The sequence below is a fragment of the Cibotium barometz genome, chromosome 51 (genome assembly GCF_041138505.1).
Source record: "Cibotium barometz isolate CiBa-2024 chromosome 51, ASM4113850v1, whole genome shotgun sequence".
Classification (NCBI taxonomy): Eukaryota; Viridiplantae; Streptophyta; class Polypodiopsida; order Cyatheales; family Cibotiaceae; genus Cibotium; species Cibotium barometz.
The window spans coordinates 19830404-19857430 of record NC_141096.1 but is presented as its reverse complement, the minus strand read 5'-3'; the positions used below and the strand labels follow the sequence as shown (position 1 = coordinate 19857430).

The window sequence follows — 27027 nt, the reverse complement described above, 5'->3', positions numbered from 1 at the left end:
CATGAAGTAGAGAGATCCTCCCAAGGATGGTATCTGCTGTGGTCCACACAAGTCATTGTGAATCAACTCCAAGGGTTTCGAAGCCCGCCTGGAAGCCTGCTTCGGAAAGGATTCCCTGTGCTGCTTACCATGTATGCAAGAACTGCAGCGTCCTTGCCTACTACCAACATCTGGCAAGCCAACCACCATCTGGTCCCGGAAGGCGCGCCGCAAAGCATCCACATTTAAGTGGCCAAAACGAAAGTGCCACAAGTCTCCGACCTGAGAGCCTGTCAGTGAGGAGAGTGCAGAGAGTTTGTAGATACCGTTCTCCACACCGCCTTCCCAAACAACTTTGCCTGTCTCACGGTCCCTTAGAGCAACTGAGTGCTCCTCAAATTCCACCCGAAAGCGAGTCTTGCATACCTCATGCACTGACAAAAGATGAAAGCCCAGAGTAGGGACATAAAGAACACAGGAAGCATGCTTGCCCCCCTTGCCGTCGGGAATGATCTCCATCCGGCCCTCACTATGAATCGGAATAGTGGAGTTATCACCAATAAAGATACGACCTGACTGCCGCTTCAGATCCAGGAAGAAGTCACGGGATGGAGTCATGTGCCTGGAAGCACCACTGTCGAGAATCCATTCCCGAGTATCCTTTGCGGTGAAGCCAACTGCCTCCTCGCTCGAAGACGATGAATCATCGGAGTCCACCATCTCCAAGTGCACAAATGCCGGAGTCTTCGCAGCTGAGGCTGAGGACTCAGCACTCTTCCCTGTCCGCTTAGGGCACTTCCTCCAGTAGTGGCCTTTCTCGCCACAATCATTACAAGATCTTTCGGCCTTCAGCTTCTCTCGTTCTGGATCAGGCTTCTTCTCGGAAGACTTATCTGGTGAAGCCTTCCCTTTGCCCTTGTTGGTATTACGGCCTTTCGACCGTTGGCCAGTTAAGGCCTCCGAACCTCCGCCGTGAGGAGGGTTCGTGAAACGTTCCTCCTGGTCCAAGACCATTGGCACAAGCTCCTCCCAAGTAATGGTGCTGAGCCTGCCACTAGTGATCAACGAGGAATAGAAAGCGGAATACTGACCAGGCAAGTGGGAAAGTAAAGTGATGGCCATATCTTCGGACGATATCTCTTTCCCAGCTTGAAGGACTTCCTGCTGAAGGGCCTGCAGCTTGTTAATGTGTTCCCGCATCGTCGAAGACTTTGCAGGGTTCATAACCCGCATCTGCACTTCCAAGGATATCCGCTTCATGGGTGACACCCTGTTGTACAAAGAAGCCAAGTGCTCCCATATGCCTCTCGCCAGCGTCATGTGCTTCACATGGTTGATCACCTGTGGTGTGCAATTGAGGAATATAAATGACCGGACCCTGGCGTTGACACGGTCCCACATTTGTGCCTGTGCCTCTCGGTCCTTCCTCGCTGATAAAACCTCCCCTTCCTCAGCTTCCGACCTTGGCACCCCTTTGATAATAAAATCAGCAAAGATCATATGACTCCAGAACTGACTCCATCATGACCTTCCAGATGCCATAATTGGACCCGTCCAACTACCGATCCACTGGGAACGTGGGAAGAGTCGGAATCTTCACGTGCTTCTCTGCCATCTCGAGTAAATCCGCCATCTCGGAGAGTAACCTGAAAGGGTGGGTGGGTGGGAAAAATCTGAAAATCAGAGAATATGCAAGTGGCTGTCCAGCCCCTCTTCCCGCCTTCCTCTTGCACCTTCACTTCCCGTTCAGCCCGAAACAGTCCACCGATCAGCAACCTGTTGCTCCCCCTCTTGCTCAGAAAAACGCCCAAGATCTGCTAGAGCCTAGGGCTCTGATACCATGTCAGAATATGCAGCGGAAATGATATCCAAACTTGGGTAGACAAGAGCAAGTAGACTGCAGAAAATAATCAGCACAAGAAACACTGAGAGATGTGTGTAAACTCTTCTCTATACACAAGATCCCGGAGATAACTGAATGAGAAAGTGGAGGAGGATGGGGGGCAATATATACAAGCCCATGAGGGCAGTCGGCCAGCTCTAAAAGAGGCCCACGACTGGACAAAACCCACGACTGCTGAAAAATAGCAGTCGGCCAGCATCTGGTGCCCCACGTCTGCACAGAACAAGTCGGCCAGCACTCAGACAGCCCACGACTGCAGAGTAAGGGGGAGGAGGAGCAGTCCAAACATCCGCAGCCTTGCGCCACCCTGCGGTCCAGCCCGATGCTCCCTGCAGTAGCCCATCCCGTCGGTTTCAATACCCTGCGCTGCTGATCTGGTGTCGCATGTGCTCTCTGGCAACCGGCCAAACTTGGTTTGCCTGTGTCGAGCTGCTTTTTGGCGACTGGCTGCTGCTGTATACCCATCTCCTGTACCGCTTTCCCTCAGCCCATGTATCTACAACAGTGATCGCCAAGGTGATGTGCCACACCACACGACACCACACCCACGAATTCTGCCACCCTTCACTCTTTATGGATGTTCTTATTCACCACCTCAGCCCATCACGACTGCTTGGCTTCGAGTTTTCCCTCCATGTCCTTTGTGATCTAGCTTCTTGTACTTGCTTCCATAGGGTGATATTCATGTCCTAGAGCATGTGAGTAGTAAGCAAGTGACAACGCCATACCCTTTGCTCTTGTTCCCAGATAGAAGCACTTGTGAAGGCCGCACCTTCTATTTCGTTGAATGGTAATTGCATCAAGTTGTTGAGGCCCTCCATTGTTTCCTATAAGAAGCGATCGACCTCTAAGTTATGCAAGAAAGAATGGGCATCTACTGGGCCTTCATCTTCTAGTCGTTGTCACTTGCTTGGGCTTGTAGGCTCTTCTGCTCTCTTTCTTTTCTCAGCTTCTTGGCTTTCCGAAAACAGCACGGAGGCGCTCACAACATTAGCCCAACAGAAGCGCCACACAGCAGCGCGAATGCCCACACAGAAGCGACAGCGCGAGTAAGGGGGAGGAGGAGCAGTCCAAACATCCGCAGCCTTGCGCCACCCTGCGGTCCAGCCCGATGCTCCCTGCAGTAGCCCATCCCGTCGGTTTCAATACCCTGCGTTGCTGATCTGGTGTCGCATGTGCTCTCTGGCAACCGGCCAAACCTGGTTTGCCTGTGTCGAGCTGCTTTTTGGCGACTGGCTGCTGCTGTATACCCATCTCCTGTACCGCCTTCCCTCAGCCCATGTATCTACAACAGTGATCGCCAAGGTGATGTGCCACACAACACGACACCACACCCACGAATTTTGCCACCCTTCACTCTTTATGGATGTTCTTATTCACCACCTCAGCCCATCCTGACTGCTTGGCTTCGAGTTTTCCCTCCATGTCCTTTGAGATCTAGCTTCTTGTACTTGCTTCCATAGGGTGATATTCATGTCCTAGAGCATGTGAGTAGTAAGCAAGTGACAACGCCATACCCTTTGCTCTTGTTCCCAGATAGAAGCACTTGTGAAGGCCGCACCTTCTATTTCGTTGAATGGTAATTACATCAAGTTGTTGAGGCCCTCCATTGTTTCCTATAAGAAGCGATCGACCTCTAAGTTATGCAAGAAAGAATGGGCATCTACTGGGCCTTCATCTTCTAGTCGTTGTCGCTTGCTTGGGCTTGTAGGCTCTTCTGCTCTCTTTCTTTTCTCAGCTTCTTGGCTTTCCGAAAACAGCACGGAGGCGCTCTCCAACAGTAGCCCAACAGAAGCGCCACACAGCAGCGCGAATGCCCACACAGAAGCAACAGCGCGAGTAAGGGGGAGGAGCAGCAGTCCAAACATCCGCAGCCTTGTGCCACCCTGCGGTCCAGCCCGATGCTCCCTGCGGCAGCCCATCCCGCCGGTTTCAATACCCTGCGCTGCTGATCTGGTGTCGCATGTGCTCTCTGGCGACCTTCCAAACCTGGTTTGCCTGTGTTGAGCTGCTTTTTGGCGACTGGCTGCTGCTGTATATCCATCCTCTGTACCGCCTTCCCTCAGCCCACGTATCTGCAATAGTGATCGCCAAGGTGATGCGCCACACCACACGACACCACACCCACGAATTCTGCCACCCTTCGCCTTATAACAAGGATGCGATTTGCTTTTCTCCAAAAAAAACTAAAAGCAAATAGCAAAACGCATGCTTCCAAATACAATATTTTCTTTATCATCCAAGGTTTTAAAACCTTATAAATTTAAATCCTTTTGTCCCTTTCACACTTGGGCTGGCCACATATGGGTTTTCTTTTCAAATGCAAACGGATGCCATTCACACTGTCCATCCCGTGCCCGTGCCCACCTGCTTTATTTCCAGAGAAAAACACAGGGTCGTAACAGCACCACTATCAATTACCACACAACATCATGTTTGTCTGATGCAGAGAGACATATCCTGACATGAAGTGTCACCAATACATGTGATAAAAAATGTCCAGTCATCCTGAACCAAGTTAGTAGACTGCTCTTCTTTTGCATTTGAGGCATTTGCGACCACATTGCCAACGTTTTTCTTTTTCTTCTTAGCAAACCTTTTTTTGCATGCATTTATGTAATGTCCTGGCTTATTGCAATAGTGACATTTTCCTTTCTTCTTGGGCTTGTTGACGTCCCTTTGTCTGAAGACTTAGACTTTGTAGATGGCTGTTCATAATCAGCTTTGGGCTGCTTTCCACCTTGTTTTGATGCCTTACCCTTGCTCTTGTCTTTCAAGGCAAATGCGTGATCACTATCATGCATACTAGTGAGGTTTATTTTGGTTTGTTTTTGCTGCAAAAGTAGACCCACCAACTCCGCAAGGGAGCCTTGAAAACCAAGGCATGATTAAGGCAATGAATTCAAAGTAGTAGTGATCAGCTGGTTGTCAGGGATCACCTCATCAATGTTGAGCAAGTGCTCTCTAAGGTCCTTGACCTTAGTCAAGTGCTCTGTCATAGCATCCCCCTCATTCATGGAAGAATGTCTAGGTGCCTTTTCAAGTATGCAACTCTAGCGTCATTTGTACATGGCTTCCAAACTTTTCCAAGCTTGTTTTGCAGTTTTGCATGATTTGATTTGAGGTAGAGTGGACCTCTTCACTGAGAGGGCAATGAGAGACATAGCGTGTGCGTCTCTTGCATCCCATCCCCTTTGTCCTTGAGTAGGAGATGGTGTGCTGCTGCTAATACTGGCTCTTGTTCTATGCTAGCTACCTTGAGCAACATTGCTGGGAGGAGCGACTGGCTGTATTGTGGGTGGACGAGCATTGTCATCACACACCAAGCCCCATAAGCCCTTGGCAACAAAGAGATTTTAAGCTCTACTGGGAGTAATTGCTTACATCAAGCTTATCTTCCTGTGTGAAAACTCCACGGGTATAGGCTTGCACGTGTGTACCGAAAATTTGGGCTGGTGACAGGCTAAACCCTAGGCTCTGATACGGCTGCTATGTTTAGGTTAAATTTCGGGCAAGCAATGAAGCATAGAAAGCTCAAGTGCAGAGAGGGTGAAGCACACAGACTTCCACAAGTTGTATCAGTTGATAAGAAAGCAAGTACACATCTTTTGTACAAAGAGAATAAGGGATCCAACCTCATAGTGCCATGTGTCACACTTACTCCGAAGGTCACCACACTGTATGAAAATACCAACACTAAATGCGCCCCTAGCACTTATTTCTAACCCCCTAACAACTTATTAACACATTTATCACTACCCATGTGCATAACTCCTACACTTCAAGCTTTCTTTCTCAAAGAATTGAGTGGTGAGGCCTTGCTTTTGCTGAATTTCCAGGAGTTATGGATGAGCTAGGAGCTAATTAGAATAAGGCACATGACCTGATGCAGCTAGTTGATACAAACAGGGATGGTATTATCAGTGCGGACAAAGTTGTAGAGTTCAAAAAGCAGGTATCTGCTACTTTTGGTAGAAATTTGATGAGTTCCTTGATCTATAGAGATCTAAAGCTTGTTGTGGAGTGCCATTTTTTAATGTAACCTGTCTGTACACTTTGGGCAAGCTAACATGATTAAGGATGTCTGAGTCATGTTAGCGTGAGGAGGCGATGATTTGAAGTTTCGAGTAGAAGTGCAAATGGACGTTCTTTTATCGTGTAGCATAAAGCTTTTTGGAAATGGTTTTGTACATAAGGTTCAATTTTGCCAACGACAGGTTGATTTGACACTTAATGCCTTGTGTATGGCAGGTAAGCTTCTTACAAGGCTTTGATAAGCGATTCAGCAATAAGTTTGGCCGGACATTAAGGGATGCAAATGCTGGAGGTGCACATGAATCTGACCAATTCAGATACGGCGATGCTGCTGCAAAAAATGGCAGTTTTGGTTCTCTTTCACTGAAAGTTCAAAATTCAGACGAGGCATCAGCAGCTACAGCTTCTCAAAAGGATGCCTATAAGATTCTTGCCACACATTCGGCAGAAAAGTCTTCTGTATCAGGTGTGGATAATTTGCAGATTGGCACTGAACCTTGTGATATCTCCACAAAGAGCTCATCTTTGAACAGAAACCCATCTATTAATGAAGAATCAGAAAACACCCTCGGCTTTGAGTCATCATCCCCATGGAATGAAGTAGAAGCACTGAGAATGGGCAGCATAGAGAATCATAGCAAAAGCAGCACTAGCAAAAGTGAGCTTTATGTAAGAAGAAACCCGTCGCCTGTTGTCATAAAAAAGCCTGTGATTGTATCAAGGCCAAGTAATGCACCGGACAATAAATCTGAAGGGGAAACTGCTGGAAATGTAGATTCATTCAGCGCTATTAGTGACAGTGATGAGGAAGGGCTAGCAAGCAATGAGGTTGTATTTCACATGCAGAGGAAAGATTTAAGGCACCTTGACTTGACAACAGGGCTGAAGACCTTGCGCCGCTTGATTTCTGGAAAGAAAACTGAAGATGCAAAGGACCTCGCAAAGCAGGTATATTTTTTGAAAGATGTTTATTCCTGTAAAGGGTTTTAAAGTGATCTTTCTTGTTTCCTTATGTTAAAGTTCCAGAGTGTTCAATGCTCAAGTTTCCTTAAGTCTTCATGAATGTGGTGAAATGAAATGAACCTTTTTTTGTGCAGCTATATGAGCAGTATCCTGGTGATACAGATGTCCTTATGGAGTATGCTTATGTTGAAAAACAGCGTGGTAAGGCCTGCTGTTCTCATGACTAGTAGTTGAGTATGAAATTCAAAGACAATAATTAATAAATATTGTACTTCATGAGTTATTGAGAGATGAAAAGAAAACTAGGTTTCTTAGTGAGAAGAGTTTAACAGTTATAGGCTCAGTAATGGTCATCTTTGTTCACGTGATTGTGGGCTTGAAACCATGCTGAGCATTAGACACTGTGCATCTGAAAAGATAGTGCTCCTCTGTCTCGACCTCTAGTGAGCAGAATCCTGTACTCTTTGGCAATGCCCTCTGCTCGCCCAGTCTACACTGTTAGGCGATGTGATGAGACTCTGACCTGGCTGATCTCAATCCTCATGCCATGTGACATGAGTCTATGAAGATCGCGAGGCTTCTGAATGAAGCCATCCTCTGTGAGCCTCATAAAGTGGTCCCGGTAAAGTCGCATTTTAGTAGGAAGCTGCAGTGGATCCAGCCATGTGACATGGATCTCCAGTCTGAAGAGATTGGCTCGGTTAAGTTCGGTTAATGTCCTGGCAGGTGAGAGGTAATAGTGGTGTATGAAGCCCTTGTGAGAGGAGCCACTGTGTAACCCTGGCATACCAAACCCTAACATGTCCTGTCTTGGCTAGACGCCTAGATGACTCTAGTGCTAGCCAAGGGAGTCTGTCTTTGTCCAAGATGTAGATGCTGTATATGAAGGTCATTGTCTAGAAGAGGGAATCATCTACCAAGGGGGCTGCTTCAAACTGTGCAAGAGTAATGGAGTGGGGCACAGGGCTTACTCTGAATAATCCATGAAAACATCATGACGTGCAATCTCTTTATCCTTCTCCAGTCAGCCCCCCCAAGATCTGGTCCCCAAAAGGATGCTCCATACATCATAGGAGGTGTCACAAGTGTGTTAAAAAGCCACCCCTTGGTGTTAGGCTCGTCGCGTGAAAGGGAGCTTGGAAACATTGTCTATCCAATCGAGCCAAAGCCTCATACCCTCTTGCAGCCAGCCTGGGCCGTTGGACGCATAGTGAAGTAGGGTCGAGAAAGGTGACTCACAAGTATACGTAAGATGTGACAATGTCTATTGCCACCGGGCATGAGATGTTGAAGATCATAACCTTGGTTTTGCCAAGGTTAACTGTGAGGTCCCGATGCTCACAAAAATCATGCAATGCCACCACGTGTCTCTGTAGCCCCTCTGCTAAATCTGAGATCAGTTTTATGACGTCTGCATAAAGCAAAATGGGTACCAACATATCACGTAGTGTGGGGCCTGGCCCGCCAAGTTTTCCAATGAAGTCAGAGATCTCATCTATGTAAAGGCCAAATAGTGTTGGGAGTGAGGGCATTCTGGCTATAGCCAGGTGGGTGCCCTTGCTGGGATGCGTGTATGTATGTGTAGACACTACGGAGATGCTACTTTTCTTAAAAAACCATGGACTTGGATGTATTTTGTGGGAGTTTGATGCTAATGTAGAATTCTATTTTCCCATGGTGTGGGTGGCTGCCCTATGCTGGCAGGATGACCCAGAAGCTGGCCGACTGCACTCGTGTGCATGTGGAGCAGGCCGACTATTCTGTTGAGGTCGTGGACCTTTTTCTTGGCTGGCCGACTGGAGGAGACCCAGTCGTGAGGCTGGCGGCTATTTTTCACTGGCTGACTGGATATATGGGGCCATATAAAATGGCCCCATTGCCCCCACATCATTGTATCTTGTTTTCATATTCGGGATCTTGTGTATAGAGAAGAGTTACACGCCTATCTCTCTCCTTCTCTTGTGCTGTCTATTTTCTGCACTCTACTTGCTCTTGTGGTCTCAGATTTGGTTATCTATTTTCTACACTCTACTTGCTCTTGTGGTCTCAGATTTGGTTATCATCTCCGCTGCATATTTTGACATGGTATCAGAGCCCTAGGCTCTTGAAAGATCTTGGGAGTTTTCTGAGCAAGAGGAGGATTGTTGCATTGCTGATTGGTGGACTGTTAGGGACTGTTCGGGAAGAGAAGAAGCAAGAGGAAGGTGGGTTGAGTTGCTGGACAGCCACTTGCAGGTTTAAAGTTTTTTTTCCCACCCACCCACCCTTTCCAGTTACATCCCCGCGATGGCAGATTTGTTAGAGTTGGCTGAGAAGCATGTGAAGATCCCAACTCTCCCCACGTTCCCAGTGGACCGTCAGTTGGACGGTAACAATTACGGCATCTGGAAGGTGAGTCTGTGCTGGAGTCATATGACCTTGGTGATTTCATCGTTATCGGGGTTCCACGGCCGGAAGCAGAGGAAGGGGAGTTACTGTCAAGGAGGAAGGACCGCGAGGCACAGGCAAAGATGTGGGATCGTGTCAACGCCAGGGTCCGGTCATTTATCTTCCTCAACTGCACACCGCAAGTAATCATTCACGTAAAGCATATGACGTTGGCCAGAGGCATATGGCAACACTTGGCTTCTCTTTATAACAGGGTATCGCCCATGAAGAGGATTTCCTTGGAAGTACAGATGCGGGTTATGAATCCTGCAAAGTCGTCAACGATGCGTGAGCACATTAACAAGGTGCAGGAAGTCCTCCAGGTTGGGAAGGAGATATCATCAGAAGATATGGCGATAACTTTAATGTCCCACTTGCCTGCTCAGTATTCCGCTTTCTACTCCTCTTTGATTACTAGTGGCAGGCTCAGCACCATTATCTGGGAGGAGCTTGTGCCCATGGTCTTGGACCAGGAGGAACGATTCACGAACCCTCCTCACGGAGGTTCGGAGGCCTTAACTGGCCAATGGCCGAAAGGCCGGAATAACAACAAGGGCAAAGGGAAGGCTTCGCCGGAGAAGTCTTCTGAGAAGAAGCCTGACACAGAACGAGAGAAACTGAAGGCCGAGCGGTCCTGCAATGATTATGGCAAGAAAGGCCACTATTGGAGGAAGTGTCCTAAGCGGACTGGGAAGAGTGCTGATTCTTCAGCCTCAGCTGCAAAGACTCTTGCATTTGTGCACTTAGAGATGATGGACTCCGATGCTTCATCGTCTTTGAGCGAGGAGGCAGTTGGCTTCACCACCGCAAAGGATAGCCGGGAATGGATTCTTGACAGTGGTGCTTCCAGGCACATGACTCCATCGCGTGACTTCTTTTTGGATATGAAACGGCAGTCACGTCGCATTTTCATTGGCGACAACTCCACCATTCCGATAGACAGTGAGGGCCGGATGGAGATTATTCCCGACGGCAAGGGGGGCAAGCATGCCTCCCGTGTTCTTTACGTCCCTGCTCTTGGTTTCCATCTTCTGTCAGTGCATGAAGTATGCAAGATTGGCTTTCGGGTGGAATTTGAGGAGCATTTAGTTGCTCTACGGGACCGTGAGACTGGCCAGGTTGTTTGGAAAGGCGGTGTGGAGAATGGTATCTACAAGCTCTCTGCACTCTCCTCATAGACAGGTTCTCAGGTCGGAGATCTGTGGCACTTTCGTTTTGGCCACTTAAATGTGGATGCACTGCGGCAAGCTTTCCGGGACCAGATGGTGGTTGGCTTGCCAGATCTTGGCAGCAGGCAAGGACGTTGCAGTTCTTGCATACGTGGTAAGTAGCACAGGGAATCCTTTCCGAAGCAGGCTTCCAGGCGGGCTTCAAAACCATTGGAGTTGATTCACACTGACTTGTATGGACCTCAGCAGACACCATCATTGGGAGGATCTCTCTATTTCATGCTGCTTGTTGATGACTGTACTAGATTCACGTGGGTCTACTTTCTTTCACAGAAGGACCAAGCTTTTGCACGGTTCAAGGATTGGCACGTGATGGTGGAAAAAGAGTCTGGATTGCAGGTAAAGACTCTCAGGGCTGACAAAGGGGGTGAATTCTCCTCGAATGTATTTCTCAGATTTTGTGCAGATCATGGCATCAAGAGGGAACTGGCCAATACAGGATCGCCTTCAGAGAATGGAGTTGTAGAACGCAAAAACAGGACTGTGGTGGAGATGGCAAGGACCATGCTGAAGCATCGTGATCTTCCTCGTCCACTTTGGGGAGAGGCTGTGGCAACGGCTGTCCATACCCTTAATTGGTCTAAAACGACTTCAGTACCTAATATGACTCCGTTTGAGGCATACTTTGGCAGGAAACCTGATGTCTCACACTTCCGTGTTTTTGGGAGTGATGCGCATGTACATATTCCGAAGAAGCAAAGGGGGAAGCTTGACTCCAAATCCCGCAAGTTTATATTTGTGGGGTATAATTCTCTTTCCAAGGGATACAGATTGTATGATCCAAAGAGGAATGAGATTGTTGTCAGCTGGATGTGGTCTTTGATGAGCATGTTCCAGTATCCACTGTCGAGGAGCCGCCACTTCTTGGAGATCCAGAAGAGTCTGATGATGATTCCCAGACCATTGTTCCAGTTGATCAACCTCAGTCAGTACAGGAGGTTGAGCCCGTAGCTAGAGTAGAGCCCCCGCAACGGCAGGAGGCTCCATGATCTGTTCGAGTACCCAGGTGGTTGATGGACACCCTTCGGGAGTTAGGTGTCACGGAGTTACCCTCCGAGTGGACCACAGAGGACAGCCCTCGAAGATCGCACAGAGTCCGCAACAAAAGCAATACAGTGGAGCTTCTTCAGGTAAACTATGCTTTGATGTCTCGTATTATGCGGGACAAGGAGCCCACTTCCGTTAAGGAAGCCCTTTCACAGGATACTTCGAGGAAAGCCATGCACGTGGAACTTGATGCCATCGAGAAGAACAACACATGGGAGTTGGTACCGAGGCCGTCGAAACGGTCAGTCATTGGTGTCAAATGGGTCTTTAAGACCAAATATGCGTCAAATGGGTCGGTGGACAAACACAAAGCCAGACTCATGGCTAAAGGTTATGCTCAGCGGCCAAGCATCGACTACGAGGATACCTTTGCACCGACAGCACGGATGACCACGATTCGGACCGTTCTAGCCCTTGCTTCTTCTCAGAGGTGGCCCGTGTATCAAGTGGATGTAAAATCTGCGTTCCTTAATGGTGCCCTGCAGGAGGAGGTGTATGTTGAGCAGCCTCCAGGCTTTGTTGTTCCAGGATCAGAAGGGATGGTTTAGAGGTTACGTAAGGCCTTGTATGGTCTTAAGCAAGCTCCCAGGGCTTGGAATCAGAAGATTGATTCCTTCTTTGTTCCGACTGGTTTTCAGAGATCGGTTGCAGATCCCAACCTGAATCTCTTTTGGGAATGCGGCATGGTTACGATTATCATCCTTTATGTGGATGATCTCATTCTCACCGGCGGTCATGTGGAGCACATTGGTGTGACGAAGGCTGCTTTGTCAAAGGAGTTTGAGATGACCGACCTAGGCTTACTCCACTTCTTTTTGGGATTGGAGATCTGGGAGACCCAGAGGGGGTTTTTTGTCTCTCAGCAGCGGTATGTTCATGAGTTGTTTGAGGCCTTTGGGATGGAAAACTGCAAGCCTATTACTTCGCCGATGGACCCAAATACAAAGTTAACTGTTAATGATCCTTGTGAGCCATTTGATGCCTCGCAGTATCGGAAGTTGGTTGGTTCATTGATCTGGTTGCTGAACACCAGATTGGACTTGAGCTTCTTCGTGGGGCTGTTGAGCTCTTTTATGCAGACGCCATTGAAGTCTCATTGGGACGCAGGATTGCGGATCTTGGGGTATCTGCAGAGTACGAAGGATCTAGGACTCTTTTACACAGGAGGGGATGGAGTCATACTCCAAGGTTGGAGTGACTCAGATTGGGGAGGAGATCCAGACACGAGGAGATCTACTTCAGGTTACAGTTTTACCCTCGGCTCAGGAGCAGTTTCTTGGAGCAGTAAGAGGCAGCCAACTATTGCTGTATCTTCGACAGAGGCAGAGTACCGGGTTGCTTGTAGTGCTGCTTGCGAGGTTGTGTGGTTGCGGAGGCTGCTAGGCGAGATTGGGTTTCCACAGAAGGAGCCCATAGTCATCCAGTGTGATAACCAGAGTTGTATAGCTATTGCTCGGAACCCGGTCTTCCATGCCCGGACCAAGCACATAGAGATACAGTATCACTTTGTACGTGAGAAGATCTTGGCTGGTGATATCTTGCTACTTTATTGCGCGACGGAGGACAATGCGGCAGACCTCTTCACGAAGTCTCTACCTCAGGCTACGCTCAGGCGGCACTCCAGCTCCCTAGGGTTGATTTCACAGCCAGGAGCTGAGAGGGGGTGTTAGAAGTCATCTCCTGTCTTTATCAGACACCAGGGCCTTTGTTGTGGGTGTAACATACCATCTTCACTAATAAAGAAATGTCCATGTAATCGATAAATTTATGAGTTTTTATGGTATAAAAATCAAACCTCTTGCTAGGAGGCAGTGTCCTTAACTCTTCTCCCCCCCCCCTCCCATTTGCGTGGACTTTAGTAAGAGGTTTTAGCCTTAAGAGAGGGTTCATGCGCTGTGGTCTTTTGCTAATACGGTGAGCAAACGATCTCAGAATTGAGATCTGACTACTGGAGCGTTTCGACCGCGACAGCGAGCCCTACAAGACGATGTCCAAGATGGCCCCTTCCCGGAAACACCAAAATATTGCCTCCTCCCTTTACAAGCTCCTCAAGGAAATGATGGCCAGGTCAGCTTGGTTATCTTTTAAAGAAGAGTTTTTTTAAAATATTAGTGTTAATAAATGTGTATCTTTTCCTTTTAAAATAATGACATAAAAATTGTATGAAGTTACGAATTGAGTGATGCTGTATTCAATGATTGCATTGAAATTGTTATCTTTAAAGAGTGCAAGTTTTTCCTGGCTTCGACGCTAACTCCCTTCCGTGCTTGTGTAGCCGGGCAGCGTCGTTAGCAAAGCCCGGGGAGGCTAGTATGCAGCAAGAGAGCCTCCATTAATGAAGAGAGAGGGCTCCAATTTATAGATTTGGGCCTCCCATGAGCTCTGGTCAATAAGCATGGTGTGGAAACAATGAAACACTCACTCCACAATCGCAACACGAATCCACGTGTATGGTGGAGTGTTCATTGAATTGCCCTCTCACAATAATGAATCCACATGCATGGTGAGATGAACAATGAACCTCTTGGCCCCTGTAAGGGGAGATAGTGATTCTAATATGGCATAAAGATAAATAAATCCATGTCCCAAATAAATGGGCGAGACAAAACAGTCCCATAAGTCCAGATATCATAATCCATGTCCCAAGTAAATGGGCGAGACAAATCAGTCCCATAAGTCCAGATATCATAATCCATGTCCCAAGTAAATGGGCGAGACAAAATAAGTCTCCTGTCAACAAGGCATCGGTCCACATGACCCTTGGCATAGACATTAGTCCCGTGCCAACCAGGCGTCATGTCCACTTTACCACTTGCACTCCGTGTTGTTTCCTGACCACGCTGATGATCTGTGGCTGGGATCTCTAGCTCTGCACCTGTAGAAGCCTCTCTCTATGTCAGTGTAGCTCAAGAAGGAAAGAAAGAAAGAAAGAAAGAAAGATATATTAATGTCTGCGAAAGGCCAAAGTGGCTTATGAGACCAAAACATAGTACACAGCTGATGGTGTCTCATCAAAAGTAAGATAAAAAGGACTAAAAAAGTCCTAAAACAGTCCTAAACAGCTATGAAAGGAAAATACTCCTACTGAGGTACAACAAAAGTGTATTGAAGGGAGCTATGGAAGCTCAGCTGTCTGCACAGTTAGGGTTTCATGTGGGAGACATACAGAGAGAAGAAGGAAGAGAGAGAGAGAGAGAGAGAGAGAGAGAGAGAGAGAGAGATGTGGGGATAAGTCAACTCATGGTATGAGTGTGTGACTCCCCTATCACACATGTATATTTGCACTAGTACACATAGTACACTTAGTACATTAAAAGTACTAAGTGTACTATGTACTATAAAAACTTATGGGCTAGTACACACTATAAGGGTGGGCATAATGCCTTTACCCCAACAACCTCCCACTTAAAGGCAGAGTGCCCTTAAATGAAGGAAAAGAAAAAATCAGCATGTAGATGATAATATACAAGGCCATATCAAGGCTGAAACTGGCCTCATCCAATGCCCATCAAGTGTCTGCAATGAGCAAATCACTCTGGAGGCAAACTCTTTGTCAACAGATCAGCCGGGTTGTCATCCATATGAATCTTGACAAGCTGAATTTGCTTGTTCTCTATCACCTCTCTGATGAAGTGATACTTCACATCCACATGCTTCGTCTTTGCATGAAAGACAGGGTTCTTTGCCAACTGGATGGCACTCTGACTGTCACAATGCAACAATGGAATATCCCCTGTATAACCCAAATCAACCACTAACCGAGATAGCCATAATGCCTCCTTGCAAGCCTCTGTGGCTGCAATATACTCGGCCTCTGTAGTAGATAAGGCAGTGCACTTCTGCATCCTGGATATCCATGACACAGCACCTCCTGTGAATGTAAACACATAATCGGTAGTAGACTTCCGGTTATCTGGATGACTGGCATAATCCGAATCCGTGTAACCATGCACTAATGCATCCTGTTTGCCAAAGCAAATGCACATATCCTGTGTGTCCTTTAGGTATCTCATGACACCTTTCACTGCTTCCCAATGCTTCTTGCCACGTTTGGCCATGTATCTAGAAACCACTCCCACTGCAAATGCAATGTCCGGCCTGGTAGCAACCATGGCATACATGAGACTGCCACAAGCTAAAGCATACGGAATCTTGGCCATATCAGCCCTGTCACTATCCGACTGTGGGCTGTCCATAGCACTGAGTTTCACATATGGAGGCAAAGGAGTACTAGTCTTCTTCCCCCCATCCATATTGAACCTCTGTAAAACTTTGCCAATGTATTCCTTCCGAGACAAATACAACACATGCTGATTTCTGTCCCGAAGTATCCGCATACCCAAAATGTGATTTGCATCACCCAAATCCTTCATATCAAAGGTCTGATGCAGTCTCTTCTTCAAGGCATCCATCTCTTTACGAGATTTTCCGGCAATCAACATATCATCAACATACAAGATGAGGATCAATAGACTGCCATCCAAAGCTTTCTTGGTGTATAAGCAGTGATCTATGTCACTCCTCCTGAAATCCTGGGATTTCATGAATGTATCAAATTTATGATACCATTCCCTTGGTGCCTGTTTGAGCCCATAAAGACTCTTTTTCAGCTTGCATACAAGCTTCTCCTTTCCATTCACTGCATAACCCTCTGGCTGTTGCATATATATCTCCTCATGGAGATCACCGTGAAGAAAAGCAGTCTTCACATCCATCTGAATCAAATCCAGATCATCATGAGCAACCAAAGGTAATACAGCTCTAAGTGTGGTCATTTTGACCACTGGAGAGAAGATCTCATCAAAGTCCACACCATATTTCTGCTTGAAGCCCTTAGCCACTAACCTGGCTTTGTATCTTGGCTTTGCATCAGGTGCAACTTTGAGCCTGTAAACCCACTTGCATGGCAAAACCTTCTTGCCTGCAGGCAAATGCACCAACTTCCATGTTCCATTTTTGTGTAGAGAATCCATCTCTGACTTCATAGCACGCTCCCAAAGAGCCTTGTCTGCCCTCTGTAAAGCCTCCTTATAACATGAGGGCTCCACACAGTCAGTGAGCATCAAGTAGTCAACCCTTGGAACAAACTTGTCAGGGGCTCTGGAGGGTCTTGTGGACCTCCGTACCCAATGACCATCATTTGCAGGTTGCTGTCCAGCCTGCATATCACCTATTGGTGGCTCCTGTTCCATGCCATAAGGTTGAAAGATCATGCCCGGTATCTCCTCTAACTGTGGGATATCCATAGGGATATCTTCTGCCAACTCTGGCTGTCCATTTGGACCATTTTCAGCACCATTTAAGGGCTGGTTTTGTTGCTGTAATGGCTGATTTACAGCCCTTGGATGTTGTCCATGATGTCCATCATCATCAAAGATGACTCTGCCAGGCTCCTGTTGCCTTGCAGGCTCCTTATACATGCATGTTTCATCAAAAATGACATCATTGCTGCGTATAATCTTTCTATTCACTGGATCCCAAAGTCTATACTCCATTTCACCTCTGTCACCATATCCTAGGAATATGCATTTGTGAGACTTAGGATCAAGTTTGGTGCGTATTTCCTTGCGTATGTGCACGTACGCAACGCAACCAAACACTCTCAAGTGCTTGTAGGACGGAGGCTTCCCTGTCCGTACTTCCTCTGGCACTTTCCCACCAAGCCTCGTGTTAGGTGACCTGTTTATAAGATGAACGGCTGTCATAACAGCTTCAGCCCAAAAACCATGAGGTAACGCAGCATGTGACAACATAGAACGGACCTTCTCCTGAATGGTCCTGTTCATCCTCTCTGCTGTCCCGTTTTGTGGAGGATCATAAGGAGAAGAGAGCTCTCTCTTGATGCCTTTAGCATCACAAAAGTCCTGAAACTGTTTGGACATATACTCTCCACCATTGTCGGAACGCAAAGCCTTCAGTGTTTTGCCAGTTTGATTCTCAACATGAGCAACAAACTTCTCAAACATTGAGAATGTATCACTCTTCAAACGAAGAGGATAAACCCACACCTTGCGTGTGGCATCATCAATAAAAGACACAAAATATTTTGCCCCTCCCAAAGAAAGCTGAGGCATCTCACATACATCTGTATGCACAAGCTCTAACTGAGCATCTTTCTGTCCAAGAGCTTTCTTGTGGGGGCACTGCAGTTGCTTGCCATATATGCAATGCTCACAAAACTGAAAACTTGAGAACTTTAGAGAAGGCAAGTAACCAAAACGAGACAATTGCTCCATTTCTTTGACACTCATGTGTCCCAACCGGCTATGCCACAGAGAGATTTCCGGCAGCTCGGTTGCATTTACATTAGCATGGTGACAAACACCAGCATGCATGAAGTAAAGAGTGTCCACCTTAGATGTAACGCGCGGAAGCTCTGGGTAGTCTTCTTTCAGCCCTAAACACTCTTGAAGACCTTCTGATGCGAAAACGCACCATGATGCAAAAACGCAGGTAGAGAGAGAGTAGAGAGAGAGAGTGAGAAGTGCTGGAATTTCAGTATATACTATGTACAAAAAAGGTACAGATCTTTGCAGACATGGGCTGCCTTCATAAAAAGGTTCCTAACCCTAAATTCTGTCCCCTATGGGACCTCCTATTGACTCACACCCCTAGTGGGTGGAATGCCTAATACAAAGAGCAAGGGGGCTATTTATAGCCCGCATGAGAAACTGGCCGACTGCTGGTCGGCCAGTTCATAAGTCATTAATTCCATTTAAATGCTGCCGACTGAATCTCTTGATGCGCCTTCAGCCAGCACCCCTCTGTCCTGCAGCCGACAGCCCACTGGTGTTGCTGATGTCATCCTCTATCCAGCCGACATCCCTTCTGATCCATGCTTTGCTCCAAGTCCTGCTCCATGTCCATCTTCTACTGGTTCATAGTCTTTATCTGCTTGCCTCTTCTGGATCTAGCCCTAGAAATGTCCATGGCATCTGTGATGCACATGACATTAGAGCCTCTGGCAACAACCAGTGAGCCCTTACTAATCTTCCACTTTCCACAACCAAATGTGGTAACATAATCAGCATCATCAAGCTGTCCAGTAGAAAGCAGGTTCTTCTTGATCTCAGGCACATGCCTGACATCATGGAGCATAAGCTGTGAGCCATCTGAAAACACAAGCCTCACATAACCTCTGCCAAGAATCTGGCATGCATGGTTGTCACCCAAATAAACTACTCCTTCATTGCCAGCAGTATACCTGACAAACAAGTCTCTGCAACCTGTGACATGAAAGGAGGCACCCGAATCAATAATCCATGAGTGCATACCATGACCATCTCCTGCAAGGAGTGAATGGGCATCAAGTGAAGACGTGAATAGGACTTCATCCTCACTGTCACCTGCATGTGAGACATTGACTTCTTCAATCTTGACTCCACTTTTGCCCTTTGGCTTTGCATCTTTGGCTTCATCTTTGTCTCTGTCTTTTCCTTTGCCCTTTTCCTTTTGATCATTCTTCCATTTGTAGCATTGCTTTTTGATATGTCCCTTTTTGCCACAATAATGGCATTCCAAGTCCTTTTTGGAGCGGGACTTGCTCCTTCCCCGTTCTTGGCTTTTACTCCTTTGCTGGGATCTCCCACGTGCATTCATTGCATTGGACTTTCCAACAGAGTTGTTCTTCCTGTTCATCTCCTCTTGAAGGAGAGCACCCTCCACATCTGCATATGACAGCATAGCATTTGAATTGCTAGTGGCTGTCCTGAATGTGTTCCAACTCTCTGGCAAAGTGCATAAGAGAAAGGTGGCTTTGAACTCATCGTCCATTGCCAACTTTTGATTGATGACCTGGCTGACAACACCATTAAACTCATTTAGATGGGCTGCCATAGACGCCCCTTCCTTCATTTGAAGACCTATGAGTTTCTTCAACCAATACACTTTGCTTGAGGCACTTTGCTGGGTATACAAGTCCTGCAATCTTTGCCACATTCCCCAAGCTGTCTTCTCTTCACGTATGCTGAAAAGTAAAGAGTCTGACACAGTCAACATGATGGTAGATCTTGCCAGCTCATCCATATCTTCCCATTCTTCAGCAGTAAGAGAAGCGGGCATTACACCCCTTTCCTTGATGGGCTTGTGCTGCTGCTTCTGGAGCAACACATTATAGCACTGGGTTTGCCAAATGTCATAATTATGCGAGCCTTCAAGCTTCTTGATGTGAAGCAATGAAGAGCTCTCACCTGTGGTTGCCATAGCAATATGCAACCTTTGTCAATGCCCGACTCCCTGCAAGATGTGCAAACACTGCACCAAAGCACACAAAGTGCTCACAGTTGTTCTCCCAAAGTTTATCTCCCACTGCGGAAGCACGAATGCAACTCTCCTCCCACTGTATGTGATAAAATCACCAAAATCTGGTTGCTGCAGATTTATGACAGCACCTTAAATGTGCTCTGTTCCCCTTCCAAAACACTGTACAACAGTACTAAGTGCTCACCAATGATGTACCAAATCTGTACCGGCAAGTACAGCAGCTGAAATTGAGCCTTTTCCTCACTCAAATCAATGTGCAGCCATGCCAAAACTTGTACAAAGTTGTACCATATCTGTACCAGCAGGTACAGTAGCAATAAATGCTCTCCTGGCTGTCCAAATGAGTGAAAATCAGACCTTGACAGTCCCCACCACTGCAGACAACAGTCCCGGACAGAAATTGAGCAAAAGCCCCTTGACTGCAAGTGGATTTCTGAGGGTTCAAGGCATAAAAGTCTTCCCTGCTGCTTTGCCAAGCTCAACAAGCATAAAATCTTGAAAAGCCCCTTGATTCAAGATCAATTTCTGATCATACACGGTACATTAACGCACATGAAGGCATCCAGAGTCTTCACAATGCTTCCCCCTGGCCACATATACATCCAATACATAAAAGCCCCTTGATTTACTGGCACATTGAGTGCTTGACAGGCATCAACACATTGCCCAAAGCATCAAATGCCAGTGCCTGCATGCAAATCAACCCAATTGGCACAAAAGCCCTTTGATTTGCACTCCAATTTCTTGCAATTTTGCCCCAAATGTGAGATTGCTCACATCATACAGCATGTATGAATGCCCAATGGCACAATTACATCAAAAGCCCCAAATTTTGACATCCAATTTCCTGCAAATTGACGCGGAATGTGACCAATGTCACCTAATTGTTGCCAATTTTGCTCAAAATCTGAGCAATTTGGACCTGTACCTGCTCAATTGATGAAAATGAACAAGCAAATCCCAAAATTGAAGGCAAATACCTCTGAAATCAACTGATTTCTGTTGCAGAAAAGGGGGGGCGTCAAATTTGCTGACTCGTGTTGTTGCTGCTGTAGAAAGATTGTGCAGATGAAGGGCTCCTCAGGTGTGAGTATCCTCAAGCGTGCTGCAGAAGACTGAGCCAATGGAGGGCTCCTCAGGCGGAAGTATGGTTGAAGGGCAGCGACTGTAGAAGAGGCTGCGAATGGGTACGCCGCTGCCAGCAATACGCTAACCAGCACTAGAAACGCCACGCTTCTTCGAGTAGCACGCTAGCTACTTTAGAGATGTTTGGCCAGCACGGTGTCCACGTCTAACACCTTGACTATGCTTCCACTCCCGACAAAGTCACTGCCTGGCTTCGACGGCTCGCTCGTAGGCGTGTTCGCCTGAGTATGGACGCCCGCCTGCCTGCATGCGCGTATCCGCCCAACGCCTGCGTGCGCTTATTGACCACCTGCTTGGCGACTGGTTCAATAGCTCTGCGCACAGGCGACCAGCGACCAATGAAGGAAGGGGAAGAACGCTGCAGCCCTGCCCATGGCTCTTCAATGCTGCGCGCTGCCCTGCACTGGAGGATATGGTGTGTGAAGCGAAAGCTACTACCTCCACAGTCAGCTACAGAGGTGAAACGGGTGGCCTTTGCAGTTGGCGTCAAAAATGCCTGTGGACACGCACCCCTGCTTCTTCAAGCAAATGCTGCAGTTGCAATCGCCATGGCTCTGATACCAGTCGAAGGGAGCTATGGAAGCTCAGCTGTCTGCACAGTTAGGGTTTCATGTGAGAGACATACACAGAGAAGAAGGAAGAGAGAGAGAGAGAGAGAGATGTGGGGATAAGTCAACTCATGGTATGAGTGTGTGACTCCCCTATCACACATGTATATTTGCACTAGTACACATAGTGCACTTAGTACATTAAATTTATTAAAAGTACTAAGTGTACTATGTACTATAAAAACTTATGGGCTAGTACACACTATAAGGGTGGGCATAATGCCTTTACCCCAACATGTATAATATCTACAACTAGCATAAGACTGGTGTAATCTGCTCATCTCAGTATCTCTCTAATGGGGTGCTGTAAGATAGACTAAAGTGGCGGGGTAGTCGTCTCCTGTGGTGGGTTATGATGGCTCTAATCCACCGGTGATGAAGCGGCCGTGGACGAGGTCCTGGTAAGCGTGGGCATCTCGCTCGACAAAGTGCTATGGCTCTGTCAAGGGTGACTCCTCTTGAAGGACGTCTGGCTCTCCGAGGGGGTAGTGGAGGTGCTGGTCGTATTTGCCGGGGTGGTCCTGGCCCTGAAAAAATCTGTCATTTCTCGTTGGCGGGGTGGATCTTGGTGTGCTGTCCTCGCTCGTAGAAGAGCCTCTCGATGGCATCTGAGCTCCAATAAGAAAAGCCCCAAACACCTCTGATCCTCAAACTCCATCACATGTCGTAATGGTCCAAAACTCTCTTGGAAGAGACACGAGTATCTCCCTCGTATCTCATAGTACACAGTACATCGGCATATGTAGTGCTCCTCTGACTCCACTTCCTGGTGACATAGCTGACAAATGTGGTCTTTTGGCTTCATCCCCTCGTATCTGCCGGTCTCTACCCTTAGCTGATGTGATGAAGTGCGGATCTGTCCAATGGCACTGCGAATGCCATGTGAGAGATGGGTGTCCATGTATGTAGACTGTGTCACAAAGCCATTTGGGGAGAGATGTAGAAAATGGTCCCGGTAGTGGGCCATCTTCGTGCCTAGTGGTAGGGGGGGGGGTGGACCATGTCCTTTCTGCATGTAGCCTCACGATGTCCATCCTGATCACCCTATTCTGCTTCGAGCGACTAAGGTCCAAGAAGGGGCAGTCCAGGCTGTAATCAAATGGAGGGAGTGCATCAATCGTCATGCCATGTAGTCTCAGCCAGGTACACATCTGGGTGTACCAACATCGTGTATCGCCGTTTGCTGCTAACTGCCTGGAAGAGATAAGTGCTAGGTGTGGGTATCTTTGTCTGGGGAGCTCCCATATCCTCTACAAAAATGTCACTGATTGGAACAGGGCTTCGGTAACCATTGGTGCGGCTCCTATCTCTACTCTGATAATCTCATGAGGTACCGATGCTTTGCTCCGAATCATGCGTGCGATCGTAGTCATGAGTGGTTTCTCTAGAGAGAGAGAGAGAGAGAGAGAGAGAGAGAGAGAGAGAGAGTTATATTAAACTTCTTCAAAAGACCCAGTGGGTCTATGAGACCAAAAGAGATACAATAGTGTCCATGTAATCTCGTCATGGTACAAAAGAAAACAAAACACTGGAGCTATGAGCTCATGGACACATGAGTTGCTTTTGTCTATATCTCGTCTGTGGCAATTAAGAGCTCCACTTATGTTAGGGAGGTACATTGGGCATGTAAACAAATAATGCTCCTCTGACTCGATCTCTCTAGTTGAGCATAGTCTGCATATCCGAGCCTCCCATGGGATACCCTCAGCTGTTCCTCTCTTTATCCCGAGTCAGTGTGAGGATACCCTGATACGTCCACCAATAGCAATTCTTATGGCAAGTGACATGTTCCTATGAAGGTATCCAGGCTTCTCGATGAATCCATCCTTTGTGACACACAAGAAGTGCTCTTGGTAGAAAGATGGCTTGGTAGGAAGCTCTGGTGGTGTTAGCTTTGGTAAGTTCCTTCTAAAGTAAATGTCTGCTGCTTTCAAAGTGAGCCGCTTTTTAAAACGACTTCAATTTGTGCTTGCTGCTTGAAACTTGATGGTGACAGGTTACTCCCTTCTCCACTCTCCATTTACTCTCTATTTTGGGGATTATTATCTCCATCATTCTGACATCCTCCATGGGTGATGATCCCTCTGTTTTACTTATAACAAAGGGATAATTATCTCCATCTTTTTCTTCGATTCTTACATCCTCCGTAGGTGATGATCCCTTGTAACCCTCATGTTAAGGGATTTTTTAATTCTCTTCAAAAAGTGTATCTTTTTTTAGTGTAGGTTTTCTTCTAGTTGGGCGTGTACATGTGTGGTTTAGTTGGGTGTGTATGTGTGTGGTTTTTTCTAGTTGGGTGTGTACGTGTGTGGTCTGTGAGTGTAATTTATCATGGTATTTTTTTTCTACTCAAGATATCTAACATTTTTTGTGTCTGTTCTTGTATTATGCATATCAAAGTTTAACGATGCATTTATTGTCTATATATGTGCGGTTGTATGGTTTGCAGGGGACTTTGTAGCCGCTGGAGCTTTGTATTCACAGGCAATCACTGCCTTTGAAGATCAGAAAAATCTGGGTTATGACTATGTAAGGGCTTTGCAGGCCTTGGGGTCCATAGAGGCACGTGCACGGAATGCAAAGAGGGCTCGCGTTTTGTTTATGGAATCGATACGTGCTGCTCGCCAGGTGTTATACTAATTGCCATCGTAAAGAATACGGAAAAAAGAGGTGGAGAAAGAAGGGGTAAAGGGTTCCATTTTGTTTTGTTTTGTTTTCTTTTTTTGGAGGGGACGGAGTGTAATGAGAGAGAGGTGCTATCTTCCTTGTCCTGCCTATAAAAAGAGTTTTTTCCTGTTCACATGGCTGACATTGTTTATCTATGAGATATGCAGGCAGAGCGACTCTTTCCTGACATGATTAATGGAGCTGCTGTATATGGATTACATGCTTGGGCAAGATTAGAAGAGCAACTTGGCAATTGGAGCAAAGCTCAAGAGCTACTAGCCAGAGCTGCAGAAATACAGCCTGGAAACGCTGTAGTTCACCAATCACGAGCTCTTCTTGAAGCAAGGGCACATAATTGGGGGGCTGCTCGCCATCAGTTTAGGCTTGCTGTTAAGGCAGCTCCAAATGATGTAAAATGCTGGCATGTAAGATTTTGTTTTGGTTTCAAACATTTGCAATGAATGTGCTCTTTGTACACGTGGAATGTTTTTAGTCCACTTTATTCCATTATATGATGAAGCACGCTATATTTATAACTAGGCATGGGCTATATTTGAGGGTAACCAAGGGAAACGACAAAAAATGCGCCAGCTCTTTCAGCGAGCTCTTCAGGTCGATCCTACCAGTGTCCATTCTTTACAGGTACATCAATACATAAGAATCATTTTTCTATCAGTAATGGTGAAGCTTTTTGTTGGCAAAAACAATGTCTGTTTGACATTTGGAAAGAACATTCATCTTATTTCATGCTGGTTTCTGTTTTTAATCCCTTCTATTCCACTTGCAAAGAAAATTAAATTTGAACGTCTGTTACTTTTTTTTCGTCTGTTACTTTTTTTTTTTTGAGAAGTATTTTTTTTTTTGTATATTCACATAATCTCTTTATCAGGGCAGCACAAAACAGAAAATAGACAACCTCAAGCCTTCAAACAAGGCCCCACTGATATAAACCTAAGTAAATCAACTCTAAGAGTAAACTGAAGCTATAAATAGTAACCCATGGACCACCATATATACAGATCATGTTATTGTGCTTATTCTTTCTATCTTTAGCGGTGCATTTGCCCTATCAACTACTTATTTGCTGTACTAATTCTTTCTATTTGCTACTTCCATAGTGCTAGGCTTCATTATGGGTGAGTCTGCCCTGCATCTCCGGAGGTTTGACAGAAACTCAGTATGAAGGGCTTTGTGTGAATATATGCTCTTATGTGTGTGTGTGTGTGTGTGTGTGTGTGTGGAGTGCATGTGTGAGAGCATATCTTGATACATAGTTCTACACCCACTATTGGGCACTGATGACGTTAGTGGGGATATCGTAGTATCTAGTCCATACTATGCATAATGGAGTTGATAGTTATATAGTCCAGCCCACCAACCAGTCTAACTGATGGCTACCGACAGTCCTCTGACTATCAAACCTGACTCAAAACCACTTCCCTCCAACACCCAGACAAACCAATCCTAGCCCTCTGCACTTTCAGCTGATTATATCTAATACTCAGTTTACCTCATTTGTTGATGTTGATTGAGTCAACTCTGACTCAACATCTGTACCTTAGGCATCAGACTGAAACACACATGTGTTCCATCTTCATGAACTCTATCAAATCAACTCATTCACCACCACCAAAACATAAAATCAAAAAGACTTTGCATCGATTGATAACAGATAAAACCCAAACCCTCTGTTTGGTTCAAACAGATAAAAAAACATAATCCTTGAGACATGGGCCAGAGCTCTGGCGTTTCCGACTGCTGTGGGTAGGTCTGCTATGAGCTGGTGCTGATGTTGGGTTATACGTCTTCTTCTTGGTGATGCGTCTGTGTGGTTGTGCATTGGCGCTGGCCTTGGCATTGATGGCATGTGCGCCAGCCTGGTGGCGGGTTAGGCGTCGCATCCCGGTCTCTGTGTGGTGTTGGGTGCTGATCGATTGCTGACGTGGCTTGGTGGCTTGATTACGGTTGACCCCCTCCTCACGATTAAGGGGGGGTGTTGAAAGGTTAATCGTGTACTTGATGAAGCCTTGTGTGTGACACGTGGCAAGTGAGTCCCATATGTAAATGGGAGCTGTGTGAAGGGAAAGTATAAAGGCCCAAAGAGGTGCATGCTCCCCCTCATGCCCGTGCACGCTCCTTTGCCCTGGGCAGAAGGGAGAGGGTGGAACTCGGAAGGGCGGCTAGGAGGCGGGAGGTGGGATCTCCTGTACTTGGCTCTTCAGTTTGTCAACTGAGTCGTCCCTCACAGTTGGTTTTAGAGTCAGCGTAATCGCGGAGGCAGGAAAAAGCAAGGTTTTGCGTGTCGTTGTGCTTTTATCAAGGTTCCCTAAGCCAGGTATCTCTTGGTCACCATATTTGCATTTTGAATCTGCTCGAAGTGGGTGCTTTTTCAGGTTTTGCTCAAGGTAAGGTTCATGTGGATTTTGAGAGAAGGTGGAGAACGGGGAGATTTGTATGCATGCATGTGGGTTGGAATTGTCCCGGGAAACCTGTGTCTCTTGGGCTGTAACCCTAGGTTTCCTCCCTCTTGGAAGTGCTGCAGATTGTCTATATCATGGTGTACATGGTGTGCATGGGCTGTCAACTTGCAGCTGGAAATGTAAGAAAAAAAGCATCGTGTGTAGGTTCCATGAGCAGCAGGTGGCTGTCTGCTATGACTGGGTATGCTCTGAACTAGGCACCAACAGCAGCCAATAGAGGCTGAGTTGGCTGTACAGGCCAGGCATGTGGTAGACTGGTGCATGGGGACAGAGCAGGCGCA

At 46.8% G+C, this 27027-nt stretch overlaps 1 protein-coding gene across 1 annotated transcript in view; it reads left to right on the top strand.

The window, feature by feature from the left end:
- LOC147609402 (uncharacterized) overlaps window positions 1-27027 on the top strand; it is a 111722-nt gene that overhangs the window by 35217 nt on the left and 49478 nt on the right. Inside the window, exons 3-7 of the mRNA XM_086787637.1 lie at window positions 6134-6865; window positions 7015-7081; window positions 24049-24227; window positions 24434-24691; window positions 24807-24908. Of these exons, the coding sequence (XP_086643763.1) occupies window positions 6134-6865; window positions 7015-7081; window positions 24049-24227; window positions 24434-24691; window positions 24807-24908 (1338 nt within the window). The remainder of the gene's footprint in view (window positions 1-6133; window positions 6866-7014; window positions 7082-24048; window positions 24228-24433; window positions 24692-24806; window positions 24909-27027) is intronic.